At 39.5% G+C, this 22,756-nt stretch overlaps 1 protein-coding gene across 1 annotated transcript in view; it reads right to left on the bottom strand.

The window, feature by feature from the left end:
• Positions 1-22,756, bottom strand: part of EPG5 (ectopic P-granules autophagy protein 5 homolog (C. elegans)) — a 149,680-nt gene that overhangs the window by 71,788 nt on the left and 55,136 nt on the right. Inside the window, exons 12-17 of the mRNA XM_011978099.1 lie at positions 22,217-22,374; positions 18,039-18,193; positions 16,221-16,361; positions 3,918-4,082; positions 1,448-1,567; positions 522-781 (exon numbers count right to left, since the gene is read on the bottom strand). Of these exons, the coding sequence (XP_011833489.1) occupies positions 522-781; positions 1,448-1,567; positions 3,918-4,082; positions 16,221-16,361; positions 18,039-18,193; positions 22,217-22,374 (999 nt within the window). The remainder of the gene's footprint in view (positions 1-521; positions 782-1,447; positions 1,568-3,917; positions 4,083-16,220; positions 16,362-18,038; positions 18,194-22,216; positions 22,375-22,756) is intronic.

The following is a 22,756-nucleotide window of genomic DNA, read 5'->3' as shown; positions in this document are numbered from 1 at the left end:
GGGGGGAGGGAGGAGGGATAGCATTAGCAGAAATACCTAATGTAAACGACGAGTTAATGGGTGCAGCAAACCAACATGGCACATGTATACCTATGTAACAAACCTGCATGTTGTGCACATGTACCCTAGAACTTAAAGTAAAATTAAAAAGAAAAAAAAAAGAAGCCTGAGTTGGGCTGCCATCAATTTTTCAAAAATTTTACTACAGGTGATCAATTATTTTTATTTGATCACAATTCTGAGGAAGAGAGTATGAATCTACTGCTGACATGAACACTGCACTCCAGGAGACAAGCAGAGCTCTCTTCATAACGTAACAAGGTGACTTGCTTGTACAAATCTGAAGTATGTGAATTTGGGCAGCATCTCCCCTTGATAAGCTGTTAATCAAGGATTATTATTTGGCCCTAATTACTCCTCAATAGGTTTGACAGAGGCCTCAGAACTTGGGATATGGAAGATAAAATTCTAGAACTATCTATAAGGTTCAGTAACCCTAGTGGTTCAGCCCAACACTGTACCTGTGGCCCACAGCTGTCATAGATAAGGCTAGATAACAGCCAATGGGCATGCCCGCTTTCACAGCCTTCAAGAGAGGATGAAACGTGGGTGACTCTGTCATGTCAGGCACAGTGATGGAGAAGGGAACAGCTGGACAATTCTGCTGTATTCCATAATCGTTTTTGTGCAGTTTTAGCCTCAAGATTAAATTCCAGGCCCATTGGTTAAATGAGGTCTCGGGCGTCTCTCCATATCGAACAATACTGGCCAAATATGAAACCTAAAACAATTATTTATTTTAAGCCACATTAGTCACACACAAATTAAATCAGTAAGCCCCTACACTCATCTCCTTTTGTGACCAACAATGCCCTCAAAAGAGAGGAATATTCTACTTGCTGGTCTCCAATTAATGTTTATTGCACTACATCAAAGCAATTTCTCACTCGCAACTTCTGCTTACTTACTAGTCACTCTGTGAACCTGATCTTAGCTCATGTAAAAGAAAAGTGACATAAAAGTTGATACTCAATGAATAGTGTGCTGATCAATAAGTTTAACCATCAGACGGAGGTCCCATTTATAGCACTTGCCAATTTTGGTGGTGTAAAAATTCCCACCATGGTCAATTTTAAGCTACCAATAGTTTAATAACCTGGCTTGCAAAGTTCCTAAAAATTTAAGTCAGTTCTCCAGAGCCAGTACAACCAAGCTCTAATACACCACTGTAGTTCAACTCAAATTCTGTAACATTAGAATAGTTATATAAAGGCTATTATTTAAAGAAGAATCTTTATCAAACCATAGAAGTCAATTATAACATCTTAAATTGCCAGAAATGTTCTTAGGATACCTAATGGTCAATAGTATAAGTTTATCATCTTTATTTCTAAATGTCTTGGGAAGATAAAGATTCATGTTTCCAATACAGAAGAGAAAGAAATACCTGCTTCATACTTTCAGAAAGAATCCCAGCATATGGCTTCTGTGCAAGGTACTTCTGGTAAGCTTCAAGAACCATTAAAGCCACTTCAGCATGAACTGCTTGATGCAGATGAAGGGTACCCTTTTAAAGAGAAAAATAGTCACAAACATAGAACCTTGGTTTTGTTTTGTTTTTGTAACTTTGGATCAAAACATTAGACAGAATAGTAAAAAAGGATTTTCGATGCAGAAGCTAAATGTTCCAAAAATCACATCCCACACAATGAAGCTATAAAATGAGAACTAGGCAAAAAACTGTCAAGGGCCATAACACTGCACCTAGATAGGTTTGAACCTGACTTAACCTCTACTCCAGCCAAAAAGGTTATCTTTGAATGTCATACCCCATTCCACCCAAGAATCTCTACAAACACTTCAGGTCAAGGGCAATGCCACGAACCAGGCAGATGCTTAGTTAATTAAAACAGAAAAATATTTAATAAACTGTCTGGGCGTGATGGCTTATGCCTGTAATCCTAGCACTTTGGGAAGCCAAGACAGACAGATAACTTGAGGTCAGGAGTTCGAGACCAGCCTGACCAACATGGTGAAACCTTGTCTCTACTAAAAATACAAAAATTAGCCAAGTGTGGTGGTGCATGCCTGTAGTTCCAGCTACTTGGGAGCCTGAAGCAGCAAAATTGATTGAACCCAGGAGGCAGCGGTTGCAGTGAGCCAAGATCGTGCCACTGGGTTACAGAGTGAGATTCTGACTCAAAAAAAAAAAAAAAAAAAGAAAGAAAGAAAGATATTTAATAAATTATGTCTACATTCCCTTTTCCTGTTCCATCATTAGTTAAATAAGACACTCAGCAACACAGGTAAAATATTCCTTCTGGTGCCTGAAGTTGCTTCTCAAATTTCTTACTCTATCTTCCTTTGCAATCTGAAAAAATACATTCCTTAAACCTTTCAGAAAGACGACTTTCCTAACTCTAACAAAGGCGTGGGAAGACTCTCATGCAGCTCTTCGAGAGGAGAGCCTGGGTGATTCTGTTCACAAGCCAGAGAATGTGAAGGTGGAAAACAGCTCCCTGTAGCTCTTGCCTACAAGCATGTCAATGAGAGAGGGCCCAGATGAATCTATGGGCAGTCCCAGGTGGTCAAGGACACCTCAGCAGAAAAGCTCCCAGGCTTCAGTTTCCTTATCTGCACAACCGGTATCATGCTGTCCAGACGCAAGATGGCTTCCAGGACTAAACGACTTGCTCAGAACAAAATCTGTCAAATAGGTGTAAAGGGCTGAGTTTTCCACCACTTTCTCTTTTAAATGTTAATCTTTTGATGGAGGAGCTAACAAATAAGGTCCAAGGTAAAGAGGCAGGGAAGGTTTTGTAACAGTGAATACCACTTGAAATGTATCTCTGAAGATACATGCTACATAGCAAACCCTTAATAATAACCACACTACTGAGTACTTAATGTGTGGCAAGAATCATCCTAAACATCTTGCATTTCCTCGTTTGTTTAATCCTTACAACAACTCTGTGCGCACTGGCACACGCCTGTAATCCCAGGTACTCGGCAGAAGGCTCTCTTAAGCCCAGGAGTTCGAGGCCAGCCTGGGCAGCACAGTGAGACTCCATCTCAAAACACAACCCTGTGAGATATTGAGGTATACTCATTAACATGAATGTTTACAAATAAGCAACCAAGGCCCAAAGAGTTTAGGAAACTTGCTCAGAGTCACACAGCCAGAAGATGGCAGAGCTGAGATTAGAACCCAAGCAGGCTGGCTTAGAGCTCAGACTGTTACCCAATGCACAGTGTTTCAGAAAACAACTCTGACAATGACATGCAAGACAAATTACAGGAGAAAAAGGAACCAGAGGCAGAAGAGGCAATTAGGAGAAACTAAAGTAGCCAGAGACAAAACAACAGATACAGCCGGGCACGGTGGATCATGCCTGTAATCCCAGCACTTTGGGAAGCCAAGGCAAGGCGGATCACTTGAGGTCAGGAGTTCGAGACCAGCCTGGCCAACATGGCGAAACCCTGTCTCTACTAAAAAATACAAAAATTAGTCAGGCGTGGTGGCATGCACCTGTAATCCCAGCTACTTGGAAGGCTGATGCAGGAGAATCGCTTGAACCTGGGAGGCGGAGGTTGCAGTGAACCAAGATCGTGCCACTGCACTCCAGCCTGGGTGATAGGGCAAGACTCTGTCTCAAAAAAATAAAAATAAAAAATAAAAACACATACACATGAATAAGGAAAAAGGGAAGAATTTTCAATGTGGAACAATTTATCTTCATTTAATAGTTGCTCATTCTGCTAAAGAGAATTAAAGAAAATCCTAAATTCTGACATAGCTAAAAGAATTTGTAGACCTTGCAAATGGTACTCAAAAATGTTAGTGTTTTGAGAAAATCCTTCTTTGAAACAGATGCATGTACAACCTCCAGTCTCCAGGGAATGGTTTGAACACATACCTGTTTAGTAAATCCCCAATTCAGTCCTTCAAGAATAACACAGGCCAGTTTATTCTTCACCACTGTCAGGTTGTAATTCAACAACCAATCCCGAATCACTGCTATCTCAGATGCAGAAGGTTGCCAAAGATACAAAGGCAATTCTTTAAACAAGTATAGAGAAACCTTATTAAAAAGAAAACAATAGTCATTAAAATAAAGACTTAGAACAATGCTATATTACTACAGTATTATATGATTAAACTGCTTATAAAAAATTTTCTCCAAAAGGAACTGGGGTTTTGTTTAATTTTTAGACAAATGAAATGGAAATCACGGACAACCAAATCAAGTGGGTATTAAAATTGATGACACATCAAAAGCACATTTTGTAATCCTTTGTAAAGATCAATCTTTTTTAAATATTCAAATCGGTATGCTTCAGTTTAGGTAAACCACCATGCTAATGCACGTTTTTAAAATCATGATAAATCAGGGGACAGTTATTCACTTTGCAAAAGAATTTAGCACTTTAAGTAATTATTCATTCTACGGCATTTAAAAAGATACTCTATTGGCTTCCAAGCCATCTAGGCCGGGGGTGGGGTGAGTGGGAGGGTGGTAAGATGAAACAAGATCAACCAAGAGACCAAGAGTTGATAGTTACTGTTAAAACTTGATGATAGGTCATTATACCATACTATTCTCATTACTTTTATATGTATTTGAAATAATCCACAATAAAAAGTTTTTAAATCCTATTTACAGAAAGTCTACAGCACTACTTTTAAAACAACATATCCAAGTATGCAAATTAAGATAAATCTGGGCCGGGCATGATGGTTCATGCCTGTAATCCCAGCACTTTGGGAGGCCCAGGCAGACAGATCACCTGAGATCCAGAGTTTGAGACCAGCCTGGCCAACATGGTGAAACCCCATCTCTACTAAAAATACAAAAATTAGCCAGGTGTGATAGTATGTGCCTGTAGCCCCAGCTACTCAGGAGGCTGAGGCAGGAGAATCACTTGAGCCCAGGAGGTGGAGGTTACAGTGAGCTGAGATCGTGCCGCTGTACTCCAGCCTGGGCGACAGAGTGAGATTCCATCTCAAAAAAAAAAGATAAATCTGAGTTCAGTTAATAAAGTTTGCTTTAAGGGAGACTGATCAGAAGAACAATTCATTTTACGATGTCTAGAATAGTGCTGTACAACGGAAAAACAATGCAAGTCATATGTGCAATTTCGATTTTTCTAACAGCCACATTTTTAAAAGCCAAAAGAAACAAGTAAAATTAATTTTAATAATGTATTTTATTTAATCAACTGTCCAAAATATTATCATTTAAACCTGTAACTATTAGGTAGAATTGAGATGTGTTACATTCTTTTGTTAATACAAAGTCTTCAAACCTCAGTGAATATTTTACAGTTAGAGAACATTTCAACTTGGACTAGCCACTTTTCAAGGGCTCCATCTATAGCCACATGTGTCTAGCAACACCATATCAAACAACCTAGGTCTAGATATTGGCATTTATCAGGTTCCTGCACTGTTCCAAACTGAAGCCAAAACAAAATTTTTAAATAGAATTTCAACTTTTATATTCATAAGGTACATGTGCAGGTGTTACCTACTGTGTGATGCTGAGGTCTGAGGTAAAAATGATCCCATTACCCAAAACAAAATTTAAAAAAAAAATAGTAGAAAGAGTGAATTTTAAAGAAACCATTCCTTTCCTTTTTAGATTCTTCTGTGTGTGTTTACTTAATTACATTTTCATGAGGATTCATTAATATAGGTCTTGGATCTTTCAAATAAAATGGTAAAATGAAAATTTCAAAAACAGAAAAGTCCTACTGTACGCTGCAAGTATCTGACAGAAAGAGCAAAACAGTAGTGCTAGAACAATCAAGTACAGCAATGAGATCTGTCCGGAAAAGTATCTAGCCTAGTTATGTAAAATAATGGCATGGCATATATCTATACATCATAGTGCTAGAACAATCAGTACAGCAATGAGATCTGTCCAGAAAAGCATCTAGCCCAGCTATGTAAAATAATGGTATGGCATATCTGTCCATCAAGAATGAAAGTGAAGCTATCAGAAAAGACCCCAAGAGACATTAAAAGAATAACAAGAGACTACTATAAACAACTCTATGTCAATACATTCAACAAGTCAGATGAAATGGGAAAAACCCCTTTAAAAACATATCTTACCAAAACTGACTCAGGAAAAAATAAAAACTTGAATAGTCCCTTATCTGTTAAAGAAATCCAATCGTTGATAGGCACAGTGGCTCATGCCTGTAATCCCAGCACTTTGGGAAGCCGAGGCAGGCAGATCACTTGAGGTCAGGAGTTTGAGACCAGTCTGGCCAACATGGTGAAACCCTGTCTCTACGAAAATTACAAAATCAGCCGGGAGTGGTGGTGTGTGCCTGTAATCCCAGCTACTGGGGAGGCTGAGGCAGGAGAATCACTTGAATGCAGGAGGCAGAGGTTGCAGTGAGCCAAGATTGCCACCACATTCCAGCCTGAGTGACTGAGCAAGACTCTGTCTAAAAAAAAAAAAAGAAATCCACTTTGTTGGCCAGGCATGGTGGCTCATGCCTATAATCCCAGCACTTTGGGAGGCTGAGGCAGGTGGCTCACCTGAGATCAGGAGTTCAAGACAAGCCTAGTCGACATGGTGAAACCCTGTCTCTATTAAAAATACAATAATTAGCTGGGCATGGTGGCATGCGCCTGTAATCCCAGATACTCAGGAGGTTGAGGCAGGAGAATTGCTTGAACCTGGGAGGGAAAGGTTGCAGTGAGCCAAGATTGTGCCACTGCACTGCAGCCTGGACAACAGAGTGAGTGTCTGTCAAAAAAAAAGAAAAAAGAAAAAGAAAAGAAAAAATCCAATGTATGATCACAAGACTTCCCACAAAGAAAACTCCAGACCCAGATGATTTCACCGGTAAATTCCATCAAAAAGTCAAAGAGGAATTAATAGTAATTATGCAAAAACTCTTTCAAAAAACAGAGGAGGAGAAATGCTTTCCAACTCATGTTATGAAGCTAACATAGCCCTAAAACCAAAACTAATAAAGACATAACAAGAAATCAAATGACAGAGCAACATCCCTCATGAACATATGTAAAAACTGTCAACAAAATATTGTCAAATTGAATCTACCAATACCTCAAAAGAATAATACCTGATGATGATCAAGTGTTTTTATTCCAGAAACATACAATGGCAGTTTAACATTAGAAAAACCGGTCAGTGTAACTCATCAACTTAAGAGAATGAAGGAAAAAAATCATAAGATTATCTCATATGAATGTGGAAAAACCACTTGAATACTCATTCATGAAGAAAACTCAGCAAACTGGAAATAGAAAGATACTTCCTCAGCCTAATATAATGCACTTTTGATAGGAAATCAAGCAAGAATGTCCATTCTCACTAATTCTATTCAACACTATAATAAAGGGCCTAGAGTCAATGTACTAAGGCAAGAAAAAAAAATTAAAGGCATAACAATTAGAAAGAAGAATCCAATTAAGAATTCCAGTGAGAGTTCTCAATAAAATAGGATTTACATAATACGTTTTAAAATATATTTATGCTTTCACCGAAAGTAAAAGTATCACTAACTTTACTTGAAGAGGTTAAAGGAAAGATGCATGGATTTCACTATCAAATATAGAATGTATCCTCTGAAGTGGGCCAATTTTTGAAATTATACAGTAGGCCAAAAGAAAAATAAAGCATCAATTTGCAGGTTGTCACCAAATAAATCTCTGAGTTTTATACTCTGGGATCTCCCAAAAGGTTTTGTCCTTATCAACACTTATCCTAACCCACAGCAATCTCTACACAGGATGTGCCTCATGCTAGGCCTCTAGAACAGAAAGTTATCCTCATACTCCAAGTGTGTCACTGAAAGTTCAGAGCCCCCAGCCACAGCTCATCCTCAGATTCTGGAGCTAGGGTCTGATTCCAGATTAGCCCAAGGTCACTGTGAAAATATTCAAGGCCATCATATCCCTCTGAAAGCATGGGGGCTTAAACAACTTCCTCCAAAAACCTCACAAGTTCATAGAGCACAATGGAACCACATGTATAAACCAGGAGTGTAGGCAACTTACACTGAAACATTGTGGTTTCAATTTTCACACTTAAAGTTAAGCAAATTTGTGGGCAAATTTACTACTAGAAGTATTATGGCCAAATGTAAAAAATAAATGTAGGCCGGGCGTGGTGGCTCACACCTGTAATCCCAGCACTTTGGGAGGCCAAGGTGGGTGGATCACGAGGTCAGGAGTTCGAGATCAGCCTGGCCAACATGGTGAAACCTCGTCTCTACTAAAAATTAGCCAGGCGTGGTGGTGCGCACCTGTAATCCCAGCTACTCGGGAGGCAGGATAATCGCTTGAACCCAAGAGACAGGGGTTGTAGTGAGCCAAGATTGCACCACTGCACTCCAGCCTGGAGATAGAGCAAGACTCTGTCTCGGGAGAAAAAAAAAAGGAGCTAAAAACAAGAAAAACACTTGAGAAAAATGTCATGAGCTCAAACTGAAAGAATCATATGATCCACTGTACATTTCTCCGGAATTCATCCACTAATCACTCAAGAAGAAGCAACAGAAAACTTCCTACTGTATTGAACTGTATATGAAAAGCTTTTTATCTCAATATAATCATCTTGCAGTAGCATACAATGTTTTTCTTAAAAGGAAAATGTACCATGTACCACCACTATGGAAAACAGTATGATGGCTCCTCAAAAGATTAAAAATAGAATTATGACATAATCCAGCAATTCTACTTCTGAGAATATGCCCGAAAGAACTGAAAGCAAGGCCTGAAAGAGATCTTTTTATATTCACATTCATAGAAACATTATTCACAATAGTCAAAAGGCAGAAGCAACCCAAGTCCCCATCAACGAATGAATGGATGAACAAAAAGTTATACACACACACAGACACACACACACACACACGCGCGCGTGCACCAAGGAATTATCATACAGGCTTAAAAATGAAGTAAATGCTGACACATACTACAACATTGATGAACCTTGAGGATATCATGCTAGGTGAAATAAACCAGTCACAAAGACCACATATTACATAGTTCCATTAATATGAAATGTCTGAAATAGGAAAAAAATCTAGAGACAGACATTAGATTAGGGCTTAGGGCCCTAATCTATGAAAGTTGCTTAGGACCCTAACCTAAGAAAGTTGCTTAGAGCTGAAGGAGATAGAAGAGTAAGAGTAATAGTTGGGCCAGGCACGGTGGCTCATGCCTGTAATCCCAGCACTTTGGGAGACTGAGGCGCGTAGATCACCTGAAGTCAGGAGTTCAAGACCAGCCTGACCAACATGGTGAAATGTTGGGAGCAAGCCCCCCAAAATCCAGCCATAAACTGGCCCCAAAACTGGCCATAAACAAAATCTCTGCAGCACTGTAACATGTTCATAATGGCCCTAACGCCCACACTGGAAGGTTGTGGGTTTACGGGAATGAGGGCAAGGAACACCTGGCCCGCCCAGGATGGAAAACCGCTTAAAGGCATTCTTAAGCCACAAACAATAGCATTAGCGATCTGTGCCTTAAGGACGTGCTCCTGCTGCAGTTAACTAGCCCAACCTATTCCTTTAATTCGGCCCATCATTTTGGTTCCCATAAGGGATACTTTTAGTTAATTTAATATCTCTAAAAACAATGCTAATGATTGGTTTGCTGTTAATAAACACGTGGGTAAATCTCTGTTTGGGGCTTTCAGCTCTGAAGCCTGTGAGACCCCTAATTCCCACTTCACACCTCTATATTTCTGTGTGTGTCTATAATTCCTCTAGTGCCACTGGGTTAGGGTCTCCCCGACTGAGCTGGTCTCATCAAGTGGTGCCCAACATGGGGCCTCGAATCCAGGTTGAAGGGTCGCCATAGTGATGGTTAGAATGGAAAACTAGCTGGAAGACACCCGAGTACTCTTAAAACAATCCCCATGGTGAGTAAGAAGGGGAGCGCCAAAGCATCAGAGTAACAGTGGGACAGGTATGGGGTCTGGTTCGTTCCCCTTGGAACTTTTTCACACTGATAATGAGGAGGAAGGAGAGTATAGCAAAGTAATAGAAGAAGTTACAGAGCATGTTTATTTACCAGCTAAAGCTACAGCAGCAAAGGAAGGAGAGGTTCATCCCTACCCTTCTGCACCCCCTCATTATTATTTTGAAGAAAAAGACTCTCCAGATCTTTCTTTTCCGGAGGACACTGGGCAAAAAGTAGTTGCCCCAGTGACTGTTCAAGCAGCACTTCAAGCGACCACTCTTAGTTCTATTTAGGCAGGACTTCAGAAAGCTAGACGAGAGGGTGATTTAGAGGCTTGGCAGTTCCCTGTTAGAACACACCCCACAGATCAACAGGAAAATATTACAGATACATTTGAGCCTTTTCCTTTTAAATGACTCAAAGAATTTAAACAAGTTATAGATCAGTATAGACCAGGTTCTCCTTTTGTAATTGGAACCGTTAAAGAATGTTGCTGTTTCTAGTCAAATGATACCTACTGACTGGGACGCTGTTACTCAAGCTTGTCTAACTCCTGCTCAGTTCTTACAATTTAAAACTTGGTGGGCAGATGAAGCTTCCATTCAGGCTGCTCGCAATGTCCAGGCCCAACCTCAAATTAATATAACTGCAGACCAACTTTTGGGGGTTGGTGGCTGGGCTGGTTTCGATGCACAAGTGGTCATGCAGGATGGTGCCACAGAACAGCTTAGAGGAGTGTGCATTAGAACTTGGGGAAAAAATCACTTCAGGTGGGGAACAATACCCTTCCTTTAGTGCTATAAAACAGGGACCTTCCTTTAGTGCTATAAAACAGGGACCAAGAGAATCATACGTTGATTTTATAGCTCGGTTACAGGAGTCTCTTAAAATTGCAGATTTGGCTGTTCAGGATATAGTGTTGCAGTTATTAGCTTTTGACAATGCTAATCCCGATGGCCAGGCTGTTCTGCGATCTATCAGAGGGAAAGCACATTTAGTTGATTATATCAAGGCCTGTGATGGTATCGGAGGTAATCTGCACAAAGCTACTCTGCTAGCACAGGCAATGGCAGGACTGAGAGAGGAAAAAGGAAATATTCCATTTCCTGGAGCTTGTTTTAACTGTGGGAAGCATGCTCATACTAAAAAAGAATGTAGAAAAAAATCAGCAAGTCAGGCCGCCAGATAGGGGAAAAAAGAAAACTGTTAAGCCTGAAGTATGTCCAAAATGTAAAAAAGGAAAACATTGGGCTAATCAGTGTCACCCTACGTTTGATAAAGATGGGAACCCGATTTCAGGAAACGCCATGGGGGCCCGTCCTGGGCCCCGTTCTAAACCAGGGCATTTCTAGTTCAGGCCATTCCCTCACCCTGTACAATGTCTGTCCCCCACCACAGCTCGTAGTGCTGCAGTAGATTTATGCTGCACAAAAGCTGTGAGCCTTCTGCCTGGGGAATCCCCACAAAAGATCCCAACAGGAGTCTGTGGACCCTTGCCAGCAGGCACAATAGGATTACTTTTAGGAAGGTCCAGTTTAAGTTTAAAAGGCATACAAATACATACAGGAGTCATTGATTCAGATTACAATGGGGAAATTCAAATTGTTGTATCTACGCCTGTTCCCTGGAAAGCAGAGTCAGGAGAGTGCATAGCACAGCTCCTGACTGTGCCGTATGTGGGAATGAGAAAAAGTGAAATTAAACGAACAGGAGGATTTGGAAGCACAAATAAACAAGGCAAAGCAGCTTATTGGGTAAATCAAATTACTGATAAACGTCCTACCTGTGAAATAACTATTCAGGGAAAGAAATTTAAAGGTTTGGTAGATACAGGAGCGGACATTTCAGTCATTTCTCTACAGCACTGGCTGTGCACATGGCCAATTCAACCCACTCAATTTAACATAGTTGGAGTTGGTAAAGCCCCTGAAGTATATCAAAGTAGTTATATTTTGCATTGTGAAGGGCCCGATGGACAACCTGGGACTATTCAACCAATTATAACTTCTGTACCTATAAATTTATGGGGAAGAGATTTATTACAACAATGGGGAGCACAAGTTCCAATTTCAGAACAATTATATACTCCTCAAAGTCAATATACAATGCATGAAATGGGGTATGCCCCTGGTATGAGAGTAGAAAAAAATTTGCAAGGTTTAAAAAGTTCCCACCAAAGATTAAGATATCATTTTTGATGGTGGCCATTGTTAAGCCTCCAGAACCTATACCTTTAAAATGGTTAACAGATAAGCCCATTTGGATAGAACAATGGCCACTAAGTAAAGAGAAACTGGAGGCTTTAGAGACATTAGTTACTGAACCATTAGAAAATGGGTACATAGCTCCAACATTTTCTCCTCGGAATTCTCCAGTTTTCATAATTAAGAAAAAAATCAGGTAAATGGAGAATATTAACTGACTTAAGAGCTATCAATTCAGTTATACAACCTATGGGAGCATTACAGCCAGGATTGTCTTCTCCTGCTGTCATTCCAAAAAAACTGGCCTTTAATAGTCAAAGAGACTCTTTCTTTACTATCCCCTTAGCTGAGCAAGACTGTGAATGATTTGCATTTACAATCCCTGCAGTAAACAAACTGCAGCCTGCTAAGTGTTTTCATTGTTTTACAGATGGGGTCTACTAATGGTAAAGCTTCTTATTCTGGAGCAAAAGGTAAAGTTTTCCACATGCCTTATACTTCAGCTCAAAAAGCGGAGCTTGTGGCTGTAATTGAGGTATTGACTGCTTTTGATATGCCTATTAATGTGATTTCTGATTCTTCATATGTGGTTCATTCCACATAGTTAATTGAAAATATTCAGTTACTATTTCATACAGATGAACAACTGATGACTTTATTTACCCAATTGCAAACAGCAGTTAAGAGTAGAATGCACCCAAAAAGGGTACATCACTCACATTAGGGCTCATACACCTCTTCCAGGACCTTTGACTGAAGGGAATCAAATGGCTGATCGCCTAACTGCTAATGCAATATCTAATGCTAGACACTTTCACAATTTAACCCATGTTAATGCCTCTGGTCTCAAACGCAGATACAACATTACCTGGAAAGAAGCTAAAGCTATTATCCAGCGATGCCCAACTTGCCAAATGGTACATTCCTCATCTTTTACAGGAGGAGCTAATCCTCGAGGATTGGATCCTAACTCTCTTTGGCAAATGGATGTCACATATATTCCCTCGTTTGGGAGACTAGCTTATGTATGTGTATGTGTGGACACCTTTTCTCACTTTGTCTGGGCTACATGCCAATCAGGAAAGTCTTCTGCCTGTATTAAATGTCATCTTTTGCAGTGTTTTGCGATGATGGGCATTCCAGCTTCTATTAAAACAGATAATGCCCCAGGCTATACTAGCCAAGCTCTAGTTACATTTTTCTCTATGTGGAATATTAAACACATTACTGGTATTCCATACAATTCTCAAAGACAAACCATAGTGGAAACAATGAATCTCTCCCTAAAACAGCAGTTGCAAAAGCAAAAAGGGGCAGACAGAGAATATGGAACCCCACAGATGCAACTGAATCTAGCATTATTAACTTTAAATTTTTTGAGCCTGCCCAAAGGTCAGATGTTATCAGCAGCTGAACAGTATCTATAGAAACCAGCTGCAAAGACAGAAGCAGAACAATTGATTTGGTGGAGAGATCCAGTAACAAAAAGTTGGGAAATAGGTAAAATAATAACTTGGGGTAGAGGTTACACTTGTGCTTCTCCAGGCCAAAATCAATAGCCGATTTGGATACCATCAAGACACCTGAAACCTTATCATGAGCCAGATGCAGAGGAAGAGACTCCGGGAGGATCCCAAGGATCCCCCCGTTGCAGCCATGTCAAGACTGAGGCTGAGGAGGACCCCAACTGTCATGAGCAACACCCATCGAACACAGCCATCCACCTGGGGACAGATCAAGAAGCTGTCACAGATGGCAGAAGAAAACCTGAGGAAAGCGGGACAACCAGTCACGATGAATAATTTAATGGTAGCTATGATAGCGGTTATTACCACTGCCGTGAGTATTCCTTCAATAAGGGCTGACACAGAGAACAATTATACTTATTGGGCATATTGATCAATCTTGGCTGGCAATAATGCCTAGATGTAAATCACTCTATGACACAGTTACACGTGCTTTCTGATCTCAGTATTTACCATAATAAATCTGCTCCTATTATTGAGGCATAACGCCCTCAAAAATCTATTTGTAAACAGGATTGGACCCAGTTAGAAATAATGAACATACTTGTTTAGGAAGATTGCTTTGCAGAACAGGCAGAGGTGCTACACAACAATTCCTATGGAATCATTATTAATTGGTCCCCTAAGGGGATGTTTAGCTTGAACTGCACCTCTCAGTCTGCGTGCCATGGTCACACTATGTTCAGATGATCTGAACAAAACGGTCAGACGGTAAAAATGATAAGAAGTACGTCAAAAGTTCCTATTATCTGGAACCATGGCGGTATAGTGGCACCTTAACCTCAAATGATATGGCCCGCTCTAGGAGCTAAACATAAGGATTTGTGGAAACTATTAAATGCTCCTAATAAGATCAAAATGTGCAAAAGAATAAAAAAGCATCTAAAAAGACACTCTACAAACTTGTCTTTGGATATTGCAAAATTAAAGAACAAATATTTAAAGCATCCCACACACACCTGACCTTAATGCTAGGAACTGAAGCGCTTGAAGGAGTTGCAGACAAATTAGCAGCTAGTAACCCATTAAAATGGATAAAAACACTTGGAAGCTCTGTGATTTCAATGATGATTGTGCTTTTAATCTATGTTGTTTGTCTTTGTATAGTCTGCAGATATGAATCCTGACTCCTGCAAGAAGTAGTTCACTTGACAAAGCAGCCTTTGCTTTCATCTTTTCGCAAATCAAAGAAGGGAGACGTGTTGGGAGCAAGTGCCCCAAAATCCAGCCATAAACTGGCCCCAAAACTGGCCATAAACAAAATCTCTGCAGCACTGTAACATGTTCATAATGGCCCTAACGCCCACACTGGAAGGTTGTGGGTTTACGGGAATGAGGGCAAGGAACACCTGGCCCGCCCAGGATGGAAAACCGCTTAAAGGCATTCTTAAGCCACAAACAATAGCATTAGCGATCTGTGCCTTAAGGACGTGCTCCTGCTGCAGTTAACTAGCCCAACCTATTCCTTTAATTCAGTCCATCCCTTTGTTTCCCATAAGGGATACTTTTAGTAAATTTAGTATCTATAGGAACAATGCTAATGACTGGTTTGCTGTTAATAAATACGTGGGTAAATTTCTGTTCGGGGCTCTCAGCTCTGAAGGCTGTGAGACCCGATTTCCCACTTCACAACTCTATATTTCTGTGTGCATGTTTCTAATTCCTCTAGTGCTGCTGGGTTAGGGTCTCCCCGAGCTGGTCTCTGCAGTGAAATTCCATCTCTATTAAAAATACAAAAAAATTAGCTGGGCATGGTGGCAAGCACCTGCAATCCCAGCTACTTGAGAGGCTAAGACAGGAGAATCACTTGAACTTGGGAGGCAGAGGTTGCAGCGAGCCAAGATTGAGCCACTGCACTCCAGCCTGGGCAACAAGAGCGAAACTCCATCTCAAAAAAAAAAAGAGTGATAGCTGAAGTCTATGGGGTTGCTTTCTGAGGTGATGAAAATGCTCTAAAATTGACTGTGTTGAGAGTTTCACATATCTGTGAATAGACTAAAAACCACTGACTTACACACTTTAAATAGGTAATTGTATGGTATGTGAATTACATCTCAAGAAAACATTTGAAAAACTACATGAAGACTGCAAAATGACAGAAACAAATTAAATCTGTGTCCTCCTCAACTTATTACTACATACTATTTATTTTGCTTTTGACTGACTTTAAATAGGACCTTCTTTGTCAGTTGTTTATTCCAGGTACAAAATATAAAAACTATGAAAGCCAAACAAATTATGAAATAAAACTGTTAATTAACTATAGGTCATAAGTAAAGTAAAAATATGTTATTGAAGGAGGTGAACAGGTCAACCTTGAGATTTGAGAGAAACAATCACATCTTTTTATAAGCAGCAGCTAATCCCAAGTTGGCACAGTGAATGACACAGAGGCCGGCATAGTAAATGTTAGTTCCTTTCATCCTGTTTATACCCGCAGTGACAAGATCATTCCCAAGAACCTTCCTATTTTTGCCAATGTTCCATTACTCCAAGATTTAAAAAAACAAAAACAAACAAAATCAGTGCTCTTACCATTCCAACCTGGTCAATGGTCTCTTGAACTCTATCCAGAAGAACAGAAATTATCTCAGGATGAACAGCTGTGATGGTCCCTAAAAGCTCTCGACCAACCTTTGAAAAAGTCTCTCTGGTAGACAGGGTGACATAAGATACCTAAATAGGGAACAGGGGGAAGAAGATGGCACTTTTAATATCAATTATCAGTCAAAACACCCTTATATAGTTTTTTCAAGCAAAGCAGAAAGAATCTTATATTGAGCCTTAGTTGACGCTATGTTCCAAAAAATGTTAAAACTTCATATAGGCAACTGTCTACTCTGAGGCTGAAAGGTGGAGGGAGAGGAATATAAGAGAATGGCAACTTTTTATAACAATGACTTCAAGTGTGGATTCAAAAAGCATATCCCAAAGTTTGTAGGTAATAATAAAATGGTTCCTGCAGTTTCAAAACTTTTCTAAATTTGAGGAAATCACTACAATGGTGAAAATCAGAATGTATTTCATGGAAATGCCTAGCTTCCCCTACAAAATAAGATCCCTAACTACAAGGTCTTCTAAAACATTAATGTTTACCAACTTGTTTTGAATTAAGTCTTTCAAAGTCTATGTTACAATCCATTAATGCCAATGGTATTTTTTTAACACAATGGAATAAACAGAAAAATAACATAGAGAATAAAATAAAATGGAAAAATGTAATAGTGCATCACAGGTAGATTAAGTATTGCTTCAACTGTACATACACACAAAGGATCAGAATGTAATATAGAATGTAATTTTTATTGTGACTCCTAGACAAAACACTGGAAACTTTACTCAAGAGCATAAATATTACTTTAGTAACAGATCTTGAGAATGTCACTTAATGTATGTGAAAATATGTCTTGTCTCCCCAAGTTTTTCAGATCAAAGACAGTCTGAATTCCAGATCCATCGAGACCTTAACTTTATGCATAGTTATGAAGTACAGGTATAGGAATCGCTGAATCAAGTATTTGATCCCGGAAAGAACATCCAGGTTTGTCATTCTCAAATGGATTATTAGGGGAAGATAATAAAACCCAAATAATCATCTTCAAACATAATTTTACTTGAGTACACTTGAATACTTTGGAGGACATATCTTGCATGCAGAGCAACAGATACACGAGAGTTTAAAGTGTAAAATGTGCAGGGCTTTTTAGATATACAAAAAACTCCAATGAACGTTTTGGTAACCACCTTGGGCTAGTCCCTAGATGCTCAGGGGTCAACATTTCACTCCCCTCCACCCTCACGGATGGCTCACCAAAAAGATGCAGAACGCAAGGATCTCATCCTAGCCTGTAATTTCATATTACAGATGAGGAAAATGAAGCCTGGGGTGATATGTTATCTTTTTTGATGTGAGATGGCCAATTAATAGCAGAGTTAAAATGCAAGTATCCTAACTCCAGGTTCAATATTCTTCCCACCATCTCATTTAAACTGGCTGGGAAGCTAGGTTTCTGCTACTAGCTGGAGTGGAAGAGTTTAGCTGAAAGGGTGGGGTAAGGGAAACATACAGCATAAAAACTGTAAGTGTCAGGCTGTATCACACTGTCTCTTCCTTACTGAAACTGGTGCAACAAATTTCAAAAGATCATAAGTACTGGGGAATGGATATAATTCACATTTTCAATAACCCCTGTAGCAAAATCATGTTCCACTGATCCTCCATCCCTTCTCAAAAGTGTAGACAGTAGCTAAATAAGTCACAGTTTGTAAAACAAATCCCCCCCAAAAAATCAACAGATGGACAATCCAAAAGAAAACATTTTTTAGCTAATTTCTCAAACTTCATATTCTAACCTCATATATCTCCAGAACAATAATTTTTATGAAGTCTTCGTCCACATTGGTTCTTCTGGCCTGAGCCATCTGAGCAAAGGTAGTCAGAAGGCAAATCTCTTCTGAGCTATTCATAGAAGAAAGACACTTCTCAAAGTTGGTGAAATGTTCTGGGTCTGCAAGTTCATATCAAGAAAAGTAAAGTCGGGAAAGAATAAATTTACATCTTTTAATCACTCTTCCAGAGAAAAAGATTTAGGAATATTTAAATATACAAAAGTTCTTTCTTTGTTCCAAAATAGATTTCTACAGGCATCAGGAATGAGGCTGGACCAGATGGCCTCTGAAATTCCAACGAACTCTAAATATAATGTAACCTCACAGGAGACATTTAACATCTCTAAGCTTCAGTTCGCACATCTGTCTCAAAAGGTTATTTAAGAAGAAGATTAAACAGCATGTCACTGGTGACGTGCTTTGTTAACTGCAAAGCACTGCTGCTGTCACTAGGCAGTCACCTTCAAAGGCAGTACTGCCAACTTCAAAGGCACACTTGAAGCTACTTGGTAACCATCAGACAAACAAAGACCTGACTAATGAAAACTGCTAATACTAGCAAACTACTTGGCACAAATAGGGCATTCCAAAAAAAGAGATTTGCTTATAAAGAAAAACTGGGGGCAAGAAATTAGTTATAACCATAACTGAAATACTAATGAATGTCATAAACAATATAATAAATGTGATGTGTTTTGCCTATATCGCAAAGGATGTTGTGTAAGGAGTACTAAATTCTGCCATTAGAAGGCAATATTCACAAATATACATGACAGTAAACTAGATGCAAAGTTGTACAGTGGAAAGGAAAAAAAAGCCCATTGAAAAAATACATGTCCTTGGCCAGGTTCTGTGGTTCACACTCGTAATCCCAGCACTTTCAGAGGCCGAAGGCAGGCAAATCACTTGAGGTCAGGAGTTTGAGGCCAGCCTGGCCAACATGGTAAAGCCCCACTTCTACTAAAAATACAAAAATTAGCTGGGCGTGGTAGCACATGCCAGTAGTCCCAGCTACTCAGGAAGCTGATGCAGGAGACTCACTTGAACCTGGGAGATGGAGGTTGCAGTGAGCCAAGATCATGCCACTGCACTCCCGCCTGGGAGACAGAGCAAGACTCTGTTTCAAAAAAAATTTTAAAAATTTAAAAAATAAATAAATAAAATAAATAAAAAAATAAAAAATATATATATTAAAAAATATATATTTCTATACATATCCTTGATGGAACTTTTCACAGTAAGAAGGCAACAAGCCAATAATTTCGTTCACATTTACACATTTGAGAAACCAAGATAGCTCACCAAATTTCCTGCATTTTCAAAATAACTCCAGGACATTTACCAAACCAATTTTCATTTTCCATCTCCAAATTGGATTTAGAGTGGAAATTATTACACAGAACATTCTCAGAATAATGAAAATTGGCATGATCATTCTAACTTACATTGTGAAAGGATATTTAAAAAGAAAAAAAAGAATTATCCTTCAAACTTACAATGTTCAAGGTACAAATCAAGGAAAAGGCATTATATTTTAAATAATTCTATAGAAAAAACAACGGGAAAGTGAAATAACTTTCTAATTAGCTTTTAAAATATTAACTATAAGGACAAACAAACATATTTCTACATTTATTTATCATCGAATTTGCTTATGGCTACACTTTACTAGTAGTCAGAATGTTGATCAGACTAGAAATAAACAAAAAGAAGCCAAATTAAAACAGACCGGTTTTTAACAATCACTGCTGAGAAATGTGTTAGTTAGGAAATGTTAAAACTAGTTAAAATGTGTTCCTTGGAAACTGATTCCAAGCTCACCCTACCCCCATTACCACAGATAAATAAGAACTGGTTATAAAGAATAAGCACTTCTGGCAATTATTAAATATAAAAAGTTAGGAAGGTAAAATATGTTAGGAAGCCTTATTCTTCCACAAACAATAAAAACCAAGCCTTCTAACAAAATTGGTTTATAAAAGATTAAGCAAAGGAGAAGATGAAAAAACAGCAAATTAGAGCAGGAGATCAGTGCAAAGACTCCAATCTCAAGCTTAGAATGTAATAAGGCAGATGAAACTTCTCTACTGTGCCACTAGCTCCTGTGTCAGGTGATACAGGCCCTAAGGGAGATAAAGATAAAAGTGCCATGGGAGCCTGGAGTCCAGACAGAGAACTCCAGCAGCAGGATCCAAAGCTCCAGGGCAAGGCAAGGCTGGTACTGCTGCTTCAGGGTCTGGAATCACATCCACTACAGAGCTGAGCTGTTCAATATCGGCTCCATCTGCCACATGGTAACACAGAGCCTGGCAGATAGTAAGTCCGCAATGAAGGGAGATGACACTACAAAGGAGACCTACCCAGGATTCAGGTATAAAAAGAAGTGCTGCTGACCATCCTAGCACTTCCGAAGGAAATGTCTGCTTCTGTGTTAGCTATTTCAACCACAGAAATAGCTGCCAGAGGACAGACAATGGCTGTGAGACCTCTCACCTAGCTCACTCGTAAGCCCAGGTCCAACCATGGCAACAGTCTAATAGAAGCACTGCCCCCAGGACAGCAGAGAAGCATTTTACAAAGCAGAACAATGTAAAGGAGTCCAGAGCTACCACTAAAAAGATAAAAAGAAAAACAAGAGACAAAAGGGGATGCATGCAGAGCCCCAGAAAAGAAAAAAACAGAAACAGAAGAATAAAGACATCAATCTAGAGAGATAGAAATGGAGGCTGAGTGCGGTGGCTCATGCCTATAATCCCAGCATTTCGGGAGGCCAAGGCATGTGGATCACTTGAGGTCAGGAGTTCAAGACCAGCCTGGCCAGCATGGAGAAACCCTGTCTCTACTAAAATATAAAAATTAGCTGGGCATGGTGGTGCGCACCTGTAATCCCAGCTACTCAGGAGGCTGAGGCAGGAGAATCACTTGAGCCCAGGAGACAGAGGTTGCAGTGAGCCGAGACTGCGCCACTGCACTCCAGCTGGGGCAAGGCTCCATCTCAAAAAAAGAAATGGAAATAAAAAAATAAATCATGAATGTCTGCACAAACTACTTTGCAAACAGTAGCGGCTCAATAATTTTTAAAGTATATGGTTTTCTTTTAAGTGATACAGACATTTAAAAATTTGGAAAACAGTCTTTACTTCCTGTTGTGAAGGAAAAAACATTTGGAAAATAGAATTATCTTTTGTGTTTCTTTTTAATCTTGTATTTCAGTATATTGTCCATCATTTTTTAATGTATAGGGTAGTTTTTTAAAATCACTACAATATACATCTAATTAAATAGCGTTTTTCATTTTGAACATTGTAATTTTTGTGATAAGTAAATGTCCTGGCCAGGCACGGTGACTCACACCTGTAATCACAGCACTTTGGGAGACCGAGGTGGGCCTGAGGTCAGGAGTTCAAGACCAGCCTGGGCAACAAGATGAAACCAGGTCTCTACTAAAAATACAAAAATTAGCCAGGTGTGGTGGTATGGACCTATAAGTCCAGCTACTTAGAAGGCTGAGGCACTAGAATCAGTTGAACCCAGGAGGCGGAGGTTGCAGTGAGCCAAGAGCACACCACTGCACTCCAGCCTGGATGACAGAGTGAGACCCTGTCTCAAAATAAATAAATAAATAAAAATAAATAAATATTCTATAGTTTAGAGGTGGTATGACACAAAAACTTAAGTTTTCACCAAAATTAATTTTTAAAGTACACCTGTCTATATCTTTAGTTCATAAAAACAATACAACTTTAAAAAAAACAGCAATAAAAGAAAGATATTAGAGGAACGGCTGGGCACAAAGCCTTAACAAATTTCTAGACAATTAATACATATCTGTTAATACAACTGCCAACTAGAATAATTTCACACACAAATGCAAAAAAAAAAAAGTGCTTCCTAAAAGTTAGAATACTGTGTGTATTGGCATACTGTTTGGGACTAATCAAATTTTGATTTCAGATATGCTAGTTGCTGTTTAATACATCAAAACTGTGAAGCAGTCTGTTGAATTTCAAAATCATTACCCTTGAATACGTATGTAGAGCAAAACATTTTCTCTTAGTCCCTCTAAAAGTAAAAATTAAGCCCTGAAGAGAAGCACAAAAAGATAGGGAGAGCAGAACACCGACTGCTCGGTGGGGCCGTACCTTGGAGCTGCTGCTTGCACTGGGCGGGCTGCAGGGAGGAGGAGAGCTGCTGCAGGTTCTCGCTCTCCACCTGGTGCATGAGGTAGAAGAGCTTCCACAGCATTTGCACAGACAGAGTCCCAAAGGGCATCTCGGACATAAACAGCCAAATGCCAAGTCTGCACGTAAGCAGGAATCGTTTTATTTATTAATCAGCTTCATTACATTAAGAAAGTAGAAAAACCATTGGCTCTCAAGGAAAAAAAGATTCTTAAATCACACTACGATTTTTCTAATATGCTTTAGTCATAAACACCTCAAGGACGGCTAAGAATAACAGCAAATACAAACCACCCAGTCTGTGCCAGGGACTGTTCTAATCACTACAATGTGTGCATGTGTGTGTGTACACATATAAGTACAATATCAACTCAAACCATCCTCACAAAAACCAAGACAACAATTATGGATATGGCCGGGCATGGTGGCTCACGTCTGTAATCCTAACAATTTAGGAGGCCGAGGCAGATGAATCACTTGAGGTCAGGAGTTCAAGACCAG

The sequence above is a fragment of the Mandrillus leucophaeus genome, unplaced genomic scaffold, assembly GCF_000951045.1.
Source record: "Mandrillus leucophaeus isolate KB7577 unplaced genomic scaffold, Mleu.le_1.0 Scaffold189, whole genome shotgun sequence".
In the NCBI taxonomy this organism is placed as follows: domain Eukaryota; kingdom Metazoa; phylum Chordata; class Mammalia; order Primates; family Cercopithecidae; genus Mandrillus; species Mandrillus leucophaeus.
Note: the sequence above shows the minus strand (reverse complement) of the source record. Positions and strands in the feature narration are given on the sequence as shown.